Raw genomic sequence first — 16,132 nt, forward strand, 5'->3', positions numbered from 1 at the left:
CCAAGAACAGCTGGATCTGAACAAACGTCTACCAAGGTGGGAGCCAGAATGACGAAGTCCAAAGCTAGCGTCTTAACTTCCTAGTATATATTGATGTATTTAAAAGTTGTGCCGAGCAGAGACGGAATCAAGAGCGTAGCACAGAGGAGAAGGAGAACTTGTTCTCAGAAGAGGGCACTGACCGAGATCGTCATGATAAGGGCCCTCCACAGTGGCCGCTGGCACTGCCTTGGGACAAGCCCTTAGCAAGTGGATCGCACAGTTCATATCCTGAACTTGCCTGCTTGGTCTTCCAGAAGCCCATGGAGTTGCCGGTGGTGAGTTTGGCACCTTTGGTACGCTTGGTGTACGTTGCCAGAGGAGGAGGTCTCCTAGTTCTCCCTGTTGTCCACCTCTCATAGCTAACTTCCTTCACCCCAAATTGCGGATCCAGCTAGACTTGGCCATTCCTCTTCCGGTTTCCCTCCCACGTGCAGGATCAGGCAAGGAGAACTAAACGGCATGCCTCCTCTCCGGGTGCGTACCGGGCCTAGCCCAACTCACCAGCAGCGATTCCAGGTCTATAGGTAGAGGATACATTTCTGACCAGTTGCAACAGAAAAACGTTTTTTGATATGGTTCTGACTTGTTTCCCCATTCCAGGTATGGGTTCCGTCCCACTGAGCAGATCCTTTAGCCAAATCAAGAGCAGTTGGTAACCCACCAAAGCTGTGGGCCACTATTGCACTTGTGTGATCACCACATCAGATTGAGTGTTGAGTAGCTTAGACCTCGAGTTGCTTAGACAGATGTTGGTCATTTTCCCCCTGTCGCTCATGTAGCACCTTCTGGCACTAGACAAGCTAACTATCTGGGGATTGACTCTCTTCCAGTTTCCAGCCAGGCCGCTCCACGTCTCATCTCAGCAGCGTCGGGTGTCTTCGGCAGTAGGGTCTCACCATTAACCTTTGGTGGGTCATCAAGTACTCTGACAGAATTCTGTCTTCTTTTGGGAAACCTTGTAGGTCTCTCTGATCAACAGCTCATTGCGAATGTTACCCACACGCTGGTACTAGGAGTTATATAGGTCAGTGCCAAGGGACAAGGAGGAAGAAAAATATAGGTAATATAAATGAGAAAGAGAGAAAAGAGAGAGAGAGAGAGAAACAGGAAATGGTTGAGGATAAACTTTATCATACCCTCTCCAGGCCCCTGTGATTCAGGTGTTCTCTCTAAATCCTGAAAGACATACTGAGAGAGAGAACTTGATCCTCTGGGGTGGGTATAATTTTCAAGGCTTTCTGGGCTCTTCCTCCTAAAGGCTCCACAGCCTTCAAAACTGGTGCCATCCCCTTAAAACCAAGCTCTCAGAACTGTAGCCTGTGGGGGATGTCTTGGATTCAAACCATGACACTGCTCCTAATCAGAAACAAATTACCCAACAAAGTGACAGGCATTGAAGTCATTGATGTTGCTACCATCATTGTTGGGCAAGTATGTAGTGGGTTGTGAGCTCTGAGAACTGGAGAGCCACTTATTGCAGTCCTAAAAGATTGCTGATAAGGGTTGGAAATGATGTCCTGAGACCACATGCTCAAAACAAGGAGCAATAGTACCCAGATTTTAGAAACTAAAGTTTTAAAAAAAAATCAATGTTATGTAAAAGCCAGAGATTGATTGCAGTAAAATAGAGAATGGTAAAAATTTCATCACAGTGCAGCTATAGAAAGTTCTTTGATGGGGATCTCATTTGCCATAGTCTGAGTCCAGTCCGTCTAACTATAACAGTCATGCATATTTTATGACGTGATTATGTTAAAACTTTAAATGCCTAATCTTTTGTTTCAATAATGTCAGGCTTAAGGAGAGCTTTGTGTCTATTTCAACATTAAAAGAATGTCAAATTAAGGGCTTATCGCTTCAACAGTGTGGTTCAAACTTTTATGTCTCCTTTTAAAGAATGGTGCCGAGCATTTATTATTCCCGACTACTTAGAAGCTTGACACATAAAATGTTTTGTGAGTTTGAGCTGAGTTAATTAATAGACGTTCCTTTTCATGCTTTGCCCCTAGCACTGTTTTTAGATTGTGACAAGGGGAATTGACTAAATAGTCCTATTTTTCCCCCATGTTTAATATAAAGAGACCGTGAGCTGGGATTGGGAGGGAGCGTGGTTTAAGAATCAGGTGCTGCCAGACACGGTGGTGCACACTTTTAATGCCAGCATTCAGTAGGCAGAGGTAGGAGGATCACTATGAGTTCAAGACCACCCTGAGACTCCATAGGGAATTCCAAGTCAGCCTGGGCTAGAGCGAGACCCTACCAAAAAAAAAAACAACAAAAAAAAAAACAACAGGTGCTTTCATAGGATGTATGCGACCCTGGGTTCCATCCCCACACCACAAAAACGAAGCACAAGTAATGTGAATAGGCTGTGAACACAACGTATCCTATATGAATGCTTCCTACAGACATGTAGGAGGAAGTGATAGTGTTAAACTGTGGAGGGAATGGAGACAGGATTCTTTGGCTTAATAAATATTTTTGTGTAGACACTGTTCAGTGTACTCTAAACCTGGCGGCTTACAAGACTTCACCCTAGGGCTTTCATCCCAAATCAGTGCACCTAACCATTCCTGCAAACATTGCCTTACTGAGCAGAATAATCAGAGCATTCAGTATCTGCTTTTTAAAATGTCACTTAAGGGCTGGAGAGATGGCTTAGCGGTTAAGCGCTTGCCTGTGAAGCCTAAGGACCCCGGTTCGAGGCTCGGTTCCCCAGGTCCCACGTTAGCCAGATGCACAAGGGGGCGCACGTGTCTGGAGTTCGTTTGCAGAGGCTGGAAGCCCTGGCGTGCCCATTCTCTCTCTCTCCCTCTATCTGTCTTTCTCTCTGTGTCTGTCGCTCTCAAATAAATAAACAAATAATTTAAAAACAATAAAATAAAATGTCACTTAATTTAATTTATTATTTATTTACTGATTTAAGAGAGAGAAAAAGAGCCAGATGATAAATAAAGAGAAAGGGAAAAAAGAGAGAGAGAGGGAGGGAGGGAGAGAGAGAGAGAATGGGTGCACCAGAGCCTTTAGCCACTGCGAATGAACTCCAGACACATGGTGCATCTGGTTTATGTGCGTCCTGGAGAATCAAACATGGCTTCTTGGTTTTTAATTATGTAAACATAATACAAACTTTAAAAAACTGCATTAATTTCTCTGTTTTTTTTTTAACCAGATAGCTATTTATCCCTGACTAGCAATGATTTTTTAAAATTTTCTAACAGTTAAATATAAAATAATAGCTTATTTACTTATTGTAAGACCCAGTCATCATGAAATGGTGCCTTTTTTGTCCATAGCTATAATGAAGCATTTACAATTTGATGAGCATGTGGTCAGTTCTTTCCTTTGTTGAAATTTATTTACAGATTAGTCATTCAAAGTTCAATGATTTTTAAAAACAAGCACGTTTAAAGCCCTGTCAAGTTGAGTAGTTTTTCCTCCCCATTAAATACAGAGCGATAAGGGGACAGAACTAGGCGAGGCCTGAGAAGTTGCTCAGGTGTAATGTCAGCTGAGAGAGGACCCCGGGAGCCCAGAGGTGGCCGTGCCCCGTGATCAGAGCCGAGCATCGTTTGAGCACGGGGATTGAGTCTCACGTTGTGATGCAACTTCCCGACTGAGCTTCTGGTGTCTTCTCACAGGTAACAGACCCCACTGGAAAAGAAGAACTTTGCTCCCCGCCCTACACGCACTACGAGGTACCGCCAACCTTCTACCGCTCGGCCATGCTCCTGAAGCCGCAGCTGGGGTTGGGTGCGATGTCCCGTCTCCCATCTGCCAAGAGCAGGATCCTGATCGCAAGTCAGAGGTCCTCAGCAAGTGCCCTCCACCCACCAGGACCTGTCGCCACGGCTGCGGGCCTCTACAGTTCGGAGCCTTCAGGTAACCAGTCCAACGACTGTTCCATTTTCTTGGCGGGTCTTTAAATAACCAGTCATGTAAAAATGCTGTAACTGGCTCCGTTACATTATCGTCCCGTTTTCCAGTCTGTTGGTAGACGTAGACATTTTTTAAAAATTTATTTATTTATTTATTTGAGAGCGACAGACACAGAGAGAAAGACAGATAGAGGAAGAGAGAGAGAATGGGCGCGCCAGGGCCTCCAGCCTCTGCAAACAAACTCCAGACGCGTGCGCCCCCTTGTGCATCTGGCTAACGTGGGACTTGGGGAACCGAGCCTCGAACCGGGGTCCTTAGACTTCACAGGCAAGCACTTAACCGCTAAGCCATCTCTCCAGCCCAGACGTAGACATTTTGAAAACTTGCCTGTGTGCAGCGATCATCCTTCGTGTCGCCGGATGGAGTGACTCTCGCTACCACCTCCCGGCTTCTTGTCATTTCTCCCTCCCTGTAGTGTAGGGTTCAGAAGACTTTGTCTGCCAAGAGCTAGAGAGTAAAATATCTTACGGTTTATGAATCATAACATCTGAGTGCTAACTGTCTTATCTTCTGGAAGCTGCTGGACCATATAGACCTGAGCAGGCGCCCTGCAGTGCTGCTGGGGCATACAAATAGGGGGGGCTCTGGTTCCTCAGAGGGCTCTACTTAGGGCCCAGCACTGGCCACCATCCTCTTCATGCACATCTGCTTTGCAGTGAATGACTCACGGTCTTCCTGGGGGCGGGGGTGGGGGCCACCTCTGCCCTGCTCTGCTCTTTCCACCGCCCCTCTCTTCTCACCATGTCTGCTAGGACTTATTTGGTATTTTATTACAGACCTCATATAGACCCAGTGCAAGACATTTTGTATATAGATAAATATGAGAAAGATAGACCAGTGTGACAAAATGGTGAAAACAGGCAAACGTGAAGAAACAAACTGTGCTTCTACTTGTCAGAATATTTATATTATGTTTCCTGTTATTATACATTATATTACCATATAATGTATATTTTCTTGTTGATCTCATTCATACTGCGCCAGTCTTGTTAATAATTTCATATTATTTCATTTCAGAAATTCACATAATATTTTGAATACAGGCAGTTACAAAAAATAAATGTGATAAGATTGTAGATATTGACATATAAGGATATAAACCTAATAATGTTGTATTTTAGTATTAGAGAATATTCTTTTCTGATATATTTGGGCAATTGTCTTTAAGAAATTTTTAAATTTATTTTTACTGATAACTACCATAATTGTACACAATAACCCATGGTAATTCCTTCCCTCCCCCCACTTTCCCCTTTGCAACTCCACTCTCCATCATGTCCCCTCCCCCTCTCAAACAGTTTCTCTTTTATTTTGATGTCATCATCTTTTCCTCCTATCATGAGGATCTTGTGTAGGTAGTGTCAGGCACTGTGAGGTCATTTTGTCTCTGGAAGAACGCGTTGTAAGGAGTCCTACCCTTCCTTTGGCTCTTACATTCTTTCTGCCACCTCTTCCGCAATGGACCCTGAGCCTTGGAAGATGTGATAGAGATGTTTCAGTGCTGAACATGCCTCTGTCACTTCTTTTCAGCACCATGGTGCTTTCTGAGTCATCCCTAGGTCACTGCCACCCGAAAAGAGGTGCTTCTCTAACCAACAGTGAGAGTAGTATTAGTATATGTGAATGAATATTGATATGAACTGTTTTGGATGAGCTGTTTGCGGTGATTCTTACGATGGATGTAGGTCTGGATGGGCTTAACTCCGTTGGTAGAGGAGGTGCAAGTCCACCATGTGCTAGAGTCATTCAGCAGTTGTGACTGACATTTTTTTTTTTCTAGGCATGGGGGAAAAACAACAAAAATACAAGAATTCTTACCCTTCGTGAGTGTAGATTTTGAAGTAAGGGGAAGATTTCTTCAAACCCACGTTAGTTAATTGAGATAAATAAGGAGTGTTGGAGAAAATTTAACACTGGGAAAGGGAATGGGAGGTTTGAGACAAGAAGAAGAGGTACTGCAGTGGTAAGGAGAGCCATTGGAAAGACGCTCTCAAGAAGCGGGTCTTGAAGCCCATCTGCTGAGGAGGTGAGGGAAAGACCCCCAGAGATGCCTAGGGCATTGCATTCCAGGCAGGGGAAGGAGCTAGTGCAAAGGCATCAAGGCGGGAAGACGGATGAGACATTAGGGCAATGTGTGCAGAGAGGAGTGTGGCAAGGGATGAGAAGAGAGAGGAATTACTTTAGGGAGTGGGAGCTGCCTCGGGGCCATTCAACATCTCTCTGACTCCCGAGTGGAGAGCAGACTGGTGAGGCGCAGCGGCGGAAGCAACAGGCATGGTCAGGAGGCAACGTGGGGCTTTGGGGACATCTGTGGGCTGGGCACCCTGTGAAAAACAAAGTGGGAATGTCTACGAAGGAGTTCCTCAGCTGGGTGTGGTGGCACCCGCCTTTAATCGCAGCACTCAGGAGGCAGAGGATAAAGAACCCCTGTGAGTTCGAGGCCACCTTGCATTCCAGCTCAGCCTGGGCTAGAGCGAGACCTTACCTTGTAAAACAACAACAAAAACGTTCCTTCGTGACTGGATAGGAACAGCACAAAACAAGAAGCAGTGATTAAAACAGACTGTATGGTTGCCGGAGTGCGACTAGGGGGTATTCACAGTGCTAAATAAAAAGATGGAGAGGGCTGGAGACATAGCCATGCTGCATGCTGGGACATTTGAAGGTGGTCATGCCTCCAGTCATCCCAGAGGGCAAAGCACCAGCTCTTTGGCCCTGACCGGAATGGTTAACAGAGCCAATTTCCAGCAGGTGGATGGGGTATAAGCCAGGGTATACCACTTGGCAGGGCCACCTTTGCTGCCTAGTACCAGTCTCTTTCATTAGTAAACTATGCATTGATGAGAAAAGTGAAAGAAATGCCTGTGAAATAGCTTGTTACAACACATGCTGGTAGTTGCTATGCACATTTTATGCACAAAGTGTGGAAAACATTCAAATACCTAACAATACACTTGGCTGGGACTCACTTTGCCATAGTCAAAGTTTTAAGAATTGCATGAAAATGCCTTTAGTCGGTGGAGGTGGTCAGATGGAGCCCTTGTGAAGGTGGCTAATTTGTATCTGCTTATTTGAGATCAAGGCACAATTTCTTCAAAGTCCAGTTTAGTCCTTACAGTGCACATATGAGCCCCTCACCCCAGTACACACACAGACCACTTTCCCCTTTAATTAGATGGCAAAGGGCTGGAGAGATGGCTTAGCGGTTAAGCGCTGGCCTGTGAAGCCTAAGGACCCTGGTTAAAGGCTTGATTCTCCAGGACCCATGTTAGCCAGATGCACAAAGGGGCGCATGCATCTGGAGTTCGTTTGCAGTGGCTGGAAGCCCTGGCGTACCCACTCTCCTCTCTCTCTCTGCCTCTTTCTCTCTCTGTCTGTCACTCTCAAATAAATAAATAAAAATAAACAAAAAATAATTAAAAAAAAAGATGGCAAAGCCCTTTTCTTAGACACATTTGGCCACATGCAAACTAACTTCTCTGGTTTTAAGCAAATCATTTAAATCAGTATAAAAGAAATTAGGCTGTAAGCTGAAATAAAGCCTTTCCTATCTTAAGCTGTATCTTATCAGTTATCTGGTTATGGCAATGAATATATTATACTATGATTTTTCATTGGGATTGCATTGAATCTATAGTTAGTTTGAGAAGAATTGAGATTTTTTTAACAGCCTTAAGATCAGGATTTTTAAAATATGGATTTCAAAGTATTAATTACTTTTATTCACATATGTAATTTCTTTTCTTTTCTTTTCTTTTTCTTTCTTTTTTCTTTTTTGTACTTTTTGAGGTAGGGTCTCACTCTAGCCCAGGCTGACCTGGAATTCACTGTGTAGTCTCAGGGTGGCTTCAAACTCACGGCGATCCTCCTACCTCTGTCTCACGAGTGCTGAGATTAAAGGTGTATACCACCATGCCTGGCCTTGTAATCCTTTCTTTGATGCATAATTTCTATCTGGAATCATTTCTTACCTGCTTGGAAGAGCTTTCTTTGGCATATCTTGTTATAGAGATGTTACATGCTTTCATTATTTATAAGTTTATAAAGCATTTCATTCTTAAAATGTATTTTCTCCAAGAATATAAATATAAATGGGCAGGACTGGAGAGATGGCTTAGTGGTTAAGGCATTTACCTGCAAAGCCAAAGGACCCAGGTTCAATTCCCCAGGACCTATGTAAGCCAGATGCACAAGGTGGCATATGGGTCTGGAATTCATTTACAGCAGCATCCATTCTCTCCCTCCTTCTCTCTCTCTCCCCCTCTTTCTCTCTCTGTCAAATAAAATAAATAAATAAAAATAATAAAAACAGTAATTTAGATGTGTGGCTTTGCTTTTAACACTTAGAAGATGTTATTTCTCTGCCTTTGGCATGCGTAGTTTTGGGAAAAGATCTGCTATATTGCTTTGTCTGTTTGTGTATTTTTTTTTTATTTATTTATTTGAGAGACAGACACAGAGAGAAAGACAGATAGAGGGAGAGAGAGAGAATGGGCGCGCCAGGGCTTCCAACCTCTGCAAACGAACTCCAGACGCGTGTGCCCCCTTGCGCATCTGGCTAACGTGGGACCTGGGGAACCGAGCCTCGAACCGGGGTCCTTAGGCTTCATAGGCAAGCGCTTAACCGCTAAGCCAACTCTCCAGCCCTGTTTGTGTATTTTTGAGGGAGGGTCTAGCTCTAGCCCAGGCTGATCTGGATTCATTATGTAGTCTGAGGGTCTCAAACTCACAGTGATTCTCTGAACCTCTGCTCCGGAGTGCTGGGATCAAAGGCATGCGCCTCCACACTTGGCTGTTTGTTTTACCATTGGTTTTTAATAGTTTATCATATACCTTGACTGGTTCTCCTTATTTTCTTTATTCTGTTTTGTATTCATCATTTTTCCATGACAAGTGGATTTATAATTACAAATTGTGGAAACATTTTTTATTTCTTGGTATTTTTTTCAGTTTTCGTTATAAGCATATAGATGTTAGCTTGGAGAGTCATGGAGGCTCTGTAGAGATGTTAGCTTGGAGGGTCGTGGAGGCTGTGTAGAGATGTTAGCATGGTAAGTTATGTATGTAGATGTTAGCATGGGAAGTTAAGGAGGCTCTGCTGATTTGTATCTAGTTGTTTTTCATACTAGTGCTTCATTTTTAATAGCTGCAATTGCAGTTTGTTTGTGTTCACAGATATCTTTTTAAAAATTTTTTTGTTCATTTTTATTTATGTATTTGAGAGTGACAGAGAGAGAAAGAGGGTGAGAGAGAGAGAATGGGCACGCCAGGACCTCCAGCCACTGCAACCGAATTCAGATGCGTGCTCCCCCTTTTGCATCTGGCTAACTTGGGTCCTGGGGTGTCAAGCCTCGAAATTGGGTCCTTAGGCTTCACAGGCAAGCACTTAATTGCTAAGCTGTCTCTCCAGCCCCACAGATCTCTTCTTTTATGGAAATTTCATACAGTTCTTTTTCCTAGAAGTTAGGTATTTCATTGCTATATTTTACTTGGGACTTTAAAGTGTATTTTCCTTTGTCCTTCATCTTGTTCTGCTTTAGGTTTGAGCAATGGAACTATTTGTTACCACTTTTAAGATATTTTTCTGTTATCCCATCATCTCTGACCCTTTTAGTCTGTTTCTATTAAGACTTTCTCTTATTTACGGGACATATTTTCTGGCTTCTTGCTTCCCATAGTTTTGCTTCCATATCAGACATTGTAAAGTTTGCCTTGTCTGATGGCAGGCACTTTAGTTCCTTTTGCATTTGTTTAATTAATACTTTCCTTAAGTGCTTTTAGAGTATTTGTAGAAGAATCTGCATTTCCTGGCTGATTTCTAGAGTGCCCGTTGAGTGAGTACGTTCAACAAGTTCTTCCCATCACTGTTGTGTGCAAGTAAAGCAATCTCAAGCTTTTGTGAATTCTGGCAAGTAGTTTGTTTTTGCCAGCTGCATAGTAACCGATCTTTTCTCACAGGTTGTGTCTGATCAGTCTTTTGAGGTTTTGACTTTCTACAGGCGTGGATTTGTACTCATCTAAAGGGTTAAGGGGGAACCGAATGTAGACTGCCAGGACGTTTTGTACTCCTTGCCCCCCACACCCCAGCTGCCTTGGCCTCCCCAAGCTTTGATCTTTGTGTCTTCCATTTGCCACGAAGAACAGCTTAGGTTTGAATCTCTTCTTTCTACTCTGCAGTGGGGAAGCTGCCTCCAGGCGGTGAGGTGCAGAAAGGATGGGGTCTGCAGCGCGGCGCTAGCTTGTTCTGAGCCATTGCGCTCCCTCATGGGCTGTTGGGAAGTTTCCGAAAATATTGGGTGTATGTATTTTGATTGGCTTTTCTAACTATTCATGTCAATTCGTTCTATGGGTAGATTGTCCCTTACATAATCATGAAAGACTGTTAGCATTATTCCTTGTAGCTAATTAAAAAAATAACCCTTTCAATGTTTCTGTTTACACTTTACCTGTTTAATGCCAGATTATTCACTTGATGCTTATTTTTTTTTTGTTGTTGTTGTTTTAATAAAGTGTTTAGGGGGCCCAAAGAGATGCCTCAGTTGGTATAGTGCTTTTTATATAAGCATGAAAACTCAAGATTTAGGTCTCTCCACTTAAAAGGAAAGAGCCCTCCCAGGCCCAGGAAGCCAAGCGCCACATGTTCTCTCTCATATGTGGATCCTAGCTACAGATGACTGGGCTTCTGTGTGAGAAGGAAAATACTTAGTAGCAGAGGCCAGTAAGTTAAAAAGGAGACATAAAGGGTAGAGAAAGGAAGGGAGGAGGGTACTTAGTAGGCTGGTATTGTATATATGTAAGTACAATGATTGAGATGGAGAGGTAATATGATGGAGAATGGAATTTCAAAGGGGAAAATGCGGGGGAGCGGAAGGGAGGGAATTACCATGGGTTATTTTTTGTAATCATGGAAAATGTTAATAAAAATTGTGAAAAGAAAAAACAAATAAAATTGAAAAAAAAAGTTAACATACCAAAAAAAAAAAAAAAAAAAAAAGAAAGGAAAAGAAAAAGAAAAAAAGGAAAGAGCCCAGCTGGAGGGATGGCTTAGCAAAAGACCCAGATTCATTTCTCCAGGACACATGTTAGCCAGATGCACAAGGGGTTGCACGCATCTGGAGTTCATTTGCAGTGGTGGAGGCCCTGGCACACCCATTCTCTCTCAATCTCCCCCTCCCTCTTTCTCTGTCAAATAAATAAAATAAAAATGAAAATGAAAAGGAAGAGCCAGGAGCAGCATCATGAGCCTGTGATCCAAATCCTTTGGAGGTGGAGACAGGAGGATTCCTGGGATTTACTTTCCAGGTCATCTAGCCAAATCTTTGAGCTGTAGGTTCAGAGAGAGATGCTGCTCCAAAAAGTAAGATGGAGAGTAATTGAGGAAGTCAACTAACATCAACTTCCGGCCTCTATACACACAAATATGTACACATACACGTAACACACACACACACACACACACACACACACACACACACACAAACCAGATGTCTTTAAAATGTGTCTAAATATAGTTGTGAATTTTGTTTACCTGTTATCCATGCCCAGTAGGCTGGGGTTCACTGTAGCTTGTACTGTGGTCTCTTCACCCCTGTTTCTTAAGGTCACACAAGGCTTTGAGCAGCACCATGTTGGAAGGGTGCGATGCTGATGCTTCACCCCATGACTTGACACGGTCAAGTGCAGTTACAATCACAAGTGAGTTCTCACGTTCTGAACTCTGATAACTGGTTTGATATGTGCATTACATTCTTAATCCTGTTTGTGTAGGAAGCCTCTTAAGTCTCTTAATAGGCCTGTAAGCCATGACTCTAGTGTTTCCACTTCATTGTTAGCTACATACGTATCATTAGGTGTGTTTGGTGGTCTGATAGTGGACGCATAGCAGACCCATGCCTTCTCATAATGCAGAATCTATCACATTTTTTTTGCATTATAAATTAATGTGAGCCTCTAAGACACATAAGTCTTAGATCTGGATATGATTATTTGACAAATAAGCAAATCAAAGTGCTTCCATACTTCTTACGCCACTTCTGATTTTTCTAATCCAATTTTTTCTGGCTCCACACTGATGCTTAAAATGGACTAGCTGCAAGAGCGGTATTCATGTTGCCTTTTCCTCTACAACTGCTGCTGGGCCCCTGGCAGGTGTGGTAGAGGTGGCAAGTATCATGGTGGGAAGGCGACTATCTTCTTGTCTTATTGGTCAGTCTTGGTTCTCTTTCATTTCCTTTGCTATCTGTAAGATAAGACAGATTCTCCAGCCAAGAGTGAGAGCAGCTTGGGCTAGCTAGGTCTAGGGTGATGGTCACAGACATAGCGCTCAATCAAAACCTATCAAAGCAGAAACTCAGAGGCTCTAGAGAACTCAACACTGATTCAGACTGCCAGTGGGCCTGCCGTGGCTGGTGGAACACTGTGGAAGAGAGGGCTGAAAGATTGTAAGAGCCACAGAGTAGATGGGGATACCCTGAGACCCAGTCTCTGCCCCTCCCCCTGACATGCCTGCTCTCCCACAGTGGCTGATGGACATCATTGAGAACAGCCCCCAGGGTAATGGGGCCTGGGGTGAGGGGATAAAAGAGTATAACCTATTATATTTGATATAAAATAAAATAAATAAAACTCTAAGGTGTTACTGTCACTCGGCCTGAATGTGAAACTCAAGACATTGTTGGAGTGCTCAGAACACAACAGGACTATATGCCCCTTTAGGTGGGCACAACATTTGTTTTAGTGGAGGCTAAGACTGTAAAGAAACAATTTCCTATTAGTCTTCATTTCTAGGGCTTGATAAGACATCTTTCATACACCTGCTCAATATATTTTCTTGTTTCAGACAAAAGCATCTGTAATAGCCTAACATATGCAGAAGTAGTCAACCTGTGCATGGGGCAAAATGGAATTTGCATAGATGGGAAATACCGTTCAAATGAAGGTGTTTATTCTGAAAGCATAGTGCCTTTGTATTAACCCATGCAAGAAAGATATAATACTTTTTGATATTAGCTGTTGAGGTGTCAGAAGACTTTTGGAGAATAGATGATAATCTTCATTCTATAAATAACTAGTGTTATCACTGAATACAGAGTTATCAGTCAGGTAAGTTGAAATACTTTTTCTTATGATATAGACAACTTTGTGAAGAATTCTGCTTATTCAAATAAATTTTATTTTGGAGTTTGACATACTGTACAAACTTTCCTCTGCTGGCTTTTTTTTTTTTTAAAAAAGGATGAACCCTACCAAGTTTTAAAATAGACAGTGAAATTATTGACATGTTTTGAAGAGCAAGTACGTGTAATTGGAATAATTTGAGCCAGCTCCACCCACAGTGACGATGATGGTAGAAGTTTAGCAAAGTGTAAGCATATGTTCAGTGTTTCTGGATAAGAATTCTAACATGGAAATGTTATTTTTGCTTCTGTGACTTTTGCTGTTTTGGGGACCAAAGCAAATGATAACTGAGTCTTCGGGTTGGCATAAAAAGCCTAGCTTCAAGGTAATGTGATTAGTAGCTGTGAGGCTGTCAGGAGGAAATCCTTTGGATGGCCTCCCTCCAGACAGCAGCATTTGCTTCGCCTCTTTACATTGTAGCCCAGCTTAGGGACAGGAGTATGAGGCCTGGGAACGTGTGGATTATTTCAAGAACCTGATTCGGGCACTGGCTCCGAGCAAAGCACCAGGAGTGTCCTGGGAAAGTGCTATTAAAGGGGAGATTGTGAAGGGGGCAACCGGATTGGCACATGTGGGAAGGCTTTCCTGGAGGAAGGAGCTGGGTCAGGATGGTCTCACAGGGCGGGCACGGTGAAATGGGAAACCCATCGAGGAAGAGCAGGGCAGAGACACGGGGTTTGTAGCTTCATGGGAAATGGTCCAGGTTTGTGGGTAGAAGTGGGGTATGGTGTTGCAGATCACTGAAACAAAGCCAGATGGATACATTGAGGCAAAACTGTAGAGAGATTTAAGGGCCAGGAAAAGTTTGAATAGTTTTGTTTTGGTGGTAGGGAATTAAAAACTTTCAGGGTTTCATATATAGAACTGTAATAATCATCTGTTTTGAAAAGGTAATAAGGTAGGTCATGGTGGTTGTTGGCAAGAAATCTAATCGCAAAAAGGGAAGCACGAGATGATACTCTTTTCATGCAATTTTTTTTTTTGCACTTCTTTTATAATGCCACATACTGTTTTTGTGAACACATAACCTGGGTGGAAGGCTCACACTGTAGAGGTCAGGCGGGGGGACCCAGGGGTGGTCCCCTGCTCAGTTCCCATGCTGAGTCTCACACACATTCCCTGCTTGTTATGTACTGAATCTGTAGTTTTCTCTAAAGATGAGAATAATGATGGAAGCTACATCATTTGATTGTTGAGAGGATGGAGTGGAAGTTCTCAGTGTAGTGCCTGGATTCAGGAGGCAGTCTATAAGCAAAACACCTCACCAAGCCCCCAAGGCTTCCAGGGCTGGATGACCTCCTGCTTTCTGCCTGGGGCCTAGTGGAAGCTCTTTTCCACCTCCCCATTATGCACAGCGCACTGTGGCCACTATGGCCTCCAGCCATGCCTCAGCCTTACTGACTGAGAGCCTTCCTACTCATGTTTTTTAAGAACAAACCTCCTGCAACCCTCTCCACAGCAGCCTCTGTCTCCTCCTTGAGGATGCAACATACTTGTCTTCGTCCCAGAGGGACAGACTGGATGCCTTCACCACCCTTGCTATGATGTCTTCCTCTCAGCCAGGTGCTTCCCAACAGATCACACGGTGTGTTTCTTTCATTACCCTCATCAAGTTCCAGCATGATTTTTATTTTGCTTTTATGTATTTATTATCTCTCGTCGCACTGCGGTGGACAGCCTGTGAGGACAGAGGCTCCTAAGCACTCAATGTCTGTTGAATGGATGTTAATGACAGCAGCTCAGCAGTAGTAGTTATTGGTTGTTTTCCATCGCTGTCAAGAAGTGTTAAGACCCTAAGTGTTTTAGACCAGGGGTGGGGGGGGCACTAAAATGCTACACAGCAAATGTGGCGTGCTTCCCCAAGCCTGGCTGAAGCCTCTTAGCTCTGCAGTGGCAGTGCATGAGCAGCCAGTTTTCAAGTCAGCTGCTCTGCGGCTTGTATAGCTTGCTGAATGGCTTCTGTTTGAGAGAGTCACCCACCTCTTAAGGTGGCCAGATCCATTCCTGTGTTCCTTCATTCAGTGTTATGTTCATCTGGAAATTTTCTGAGGGCCTATTGTGGGTCCAGTACTAGCCTGGGCTCAGGATACACAGATTGAATAAGTAGTCCATGGCTTGGTTGGGTATAAGGAGGTGGGTCAGTAATTACTATACAAGGAGACGGGATGCTAGAGACGAGTTCAGATGCACACGGGGAAGGCTAGGCAGCACAGCCTGGGCAGAGGAGCTCTGGAAAATTGTCCAAACAAGGCGAGTGGTGCTGAATTTTGAAGTATAAGCAGGTGTTTTCCCTGGTTGAGAAACGTAAGGGTGGGAAGAGAAAAAACCACCAGTTGGAATGATGAGGATCTGTTACGGGGACCAGTTACACAGTAGAAATGACTGGGGACCTTTTGTAGCATTGGAGCATTTGACACATTTAGAGTTTGAGGTTCCTTGGGGACATTTCAATAGAAATTTCCTAAAAGAGAGTAACTGGAGCTACAGAGAAATCTGCGGCAAGAGTAGTCATCACCCCGTGAAAGTGAGCGGGGAAGCAGATTGGTGTGGGGGGGCAAGTGGGAAAAATAAAGAAAAAGGAAAAGGTCAGGAAGGGAGCTTTAGAGTGACACGTATGAAGTAACTGCAGCAAACGACAGAGCACTGGGGGAGCGGGCACTGGGGTGGCGTGTATGGAAACACCAGGAAAATGTAGTGTATGGACCTAAGACACAGCAAGTTTCCAAAGTAGGAAGAAGTGGACAAAACTGTTTCACACGACACAGGGCAGGTAGAAATGCAAAGAGGCTGTTGAGCTTGGAAATTAAACAGCAGTTGGTGACCTAGTTTTTCAAGGAGCAGTTTTAGGAAAAACATGGGGGTGGAAGTCACATATTAGTAGCTTGGGAAGTGAATGAAAAGTGTGGAAGTGGAAGCAGTGAGAATAGCCCGCTGCTTCTAAATATGCACAGATGCAGCAAAGAGCCAGGGCCGC

General features: G+C 43.7%; 1 protein-coding gene across 12 annotated transcripts in view; it reads left to right on the forward strand.

Moving 5' to 3' along the window:
- The window catches only part of Mtus2 (microtubule associated scaffold protein 2), a 532,186-nt gene that overhangs the window by 186,378 nt on the left and 329,676 nt on the right, over positions 1 to 16,132 (forward strand). For all 12 annotated transcript variants that reach the window (XM_045154627.1, XM_045154628.1, XM_045154631.1 and 9 more), the window contains one exon: positions 3,684 to 3,924. In XM_045154627.1, the coding sequence (XP_045010562.1) occupies positions 3,684 to 3,924 (241 nt within the window). The remainder of the gene's footprint in view (positions 1 to 3,683; positions 3,925 to 16,132) is intronic.

This window comes from Jaculus jaculus, chromosome 7 (genome assembly GCF_020740685.1).
Source record: "Jaculus jaculus isolate mJacJac1 chromosome 7, mJacJac1.mat.Y.cur, whole genome shotgun sequence".
Lineage (NCBI taxonomy): Eukaryota > Metazoa > Chordata > Mammalia > Rodentia > Dipodidae > Jaculus > Jaculus jaculus.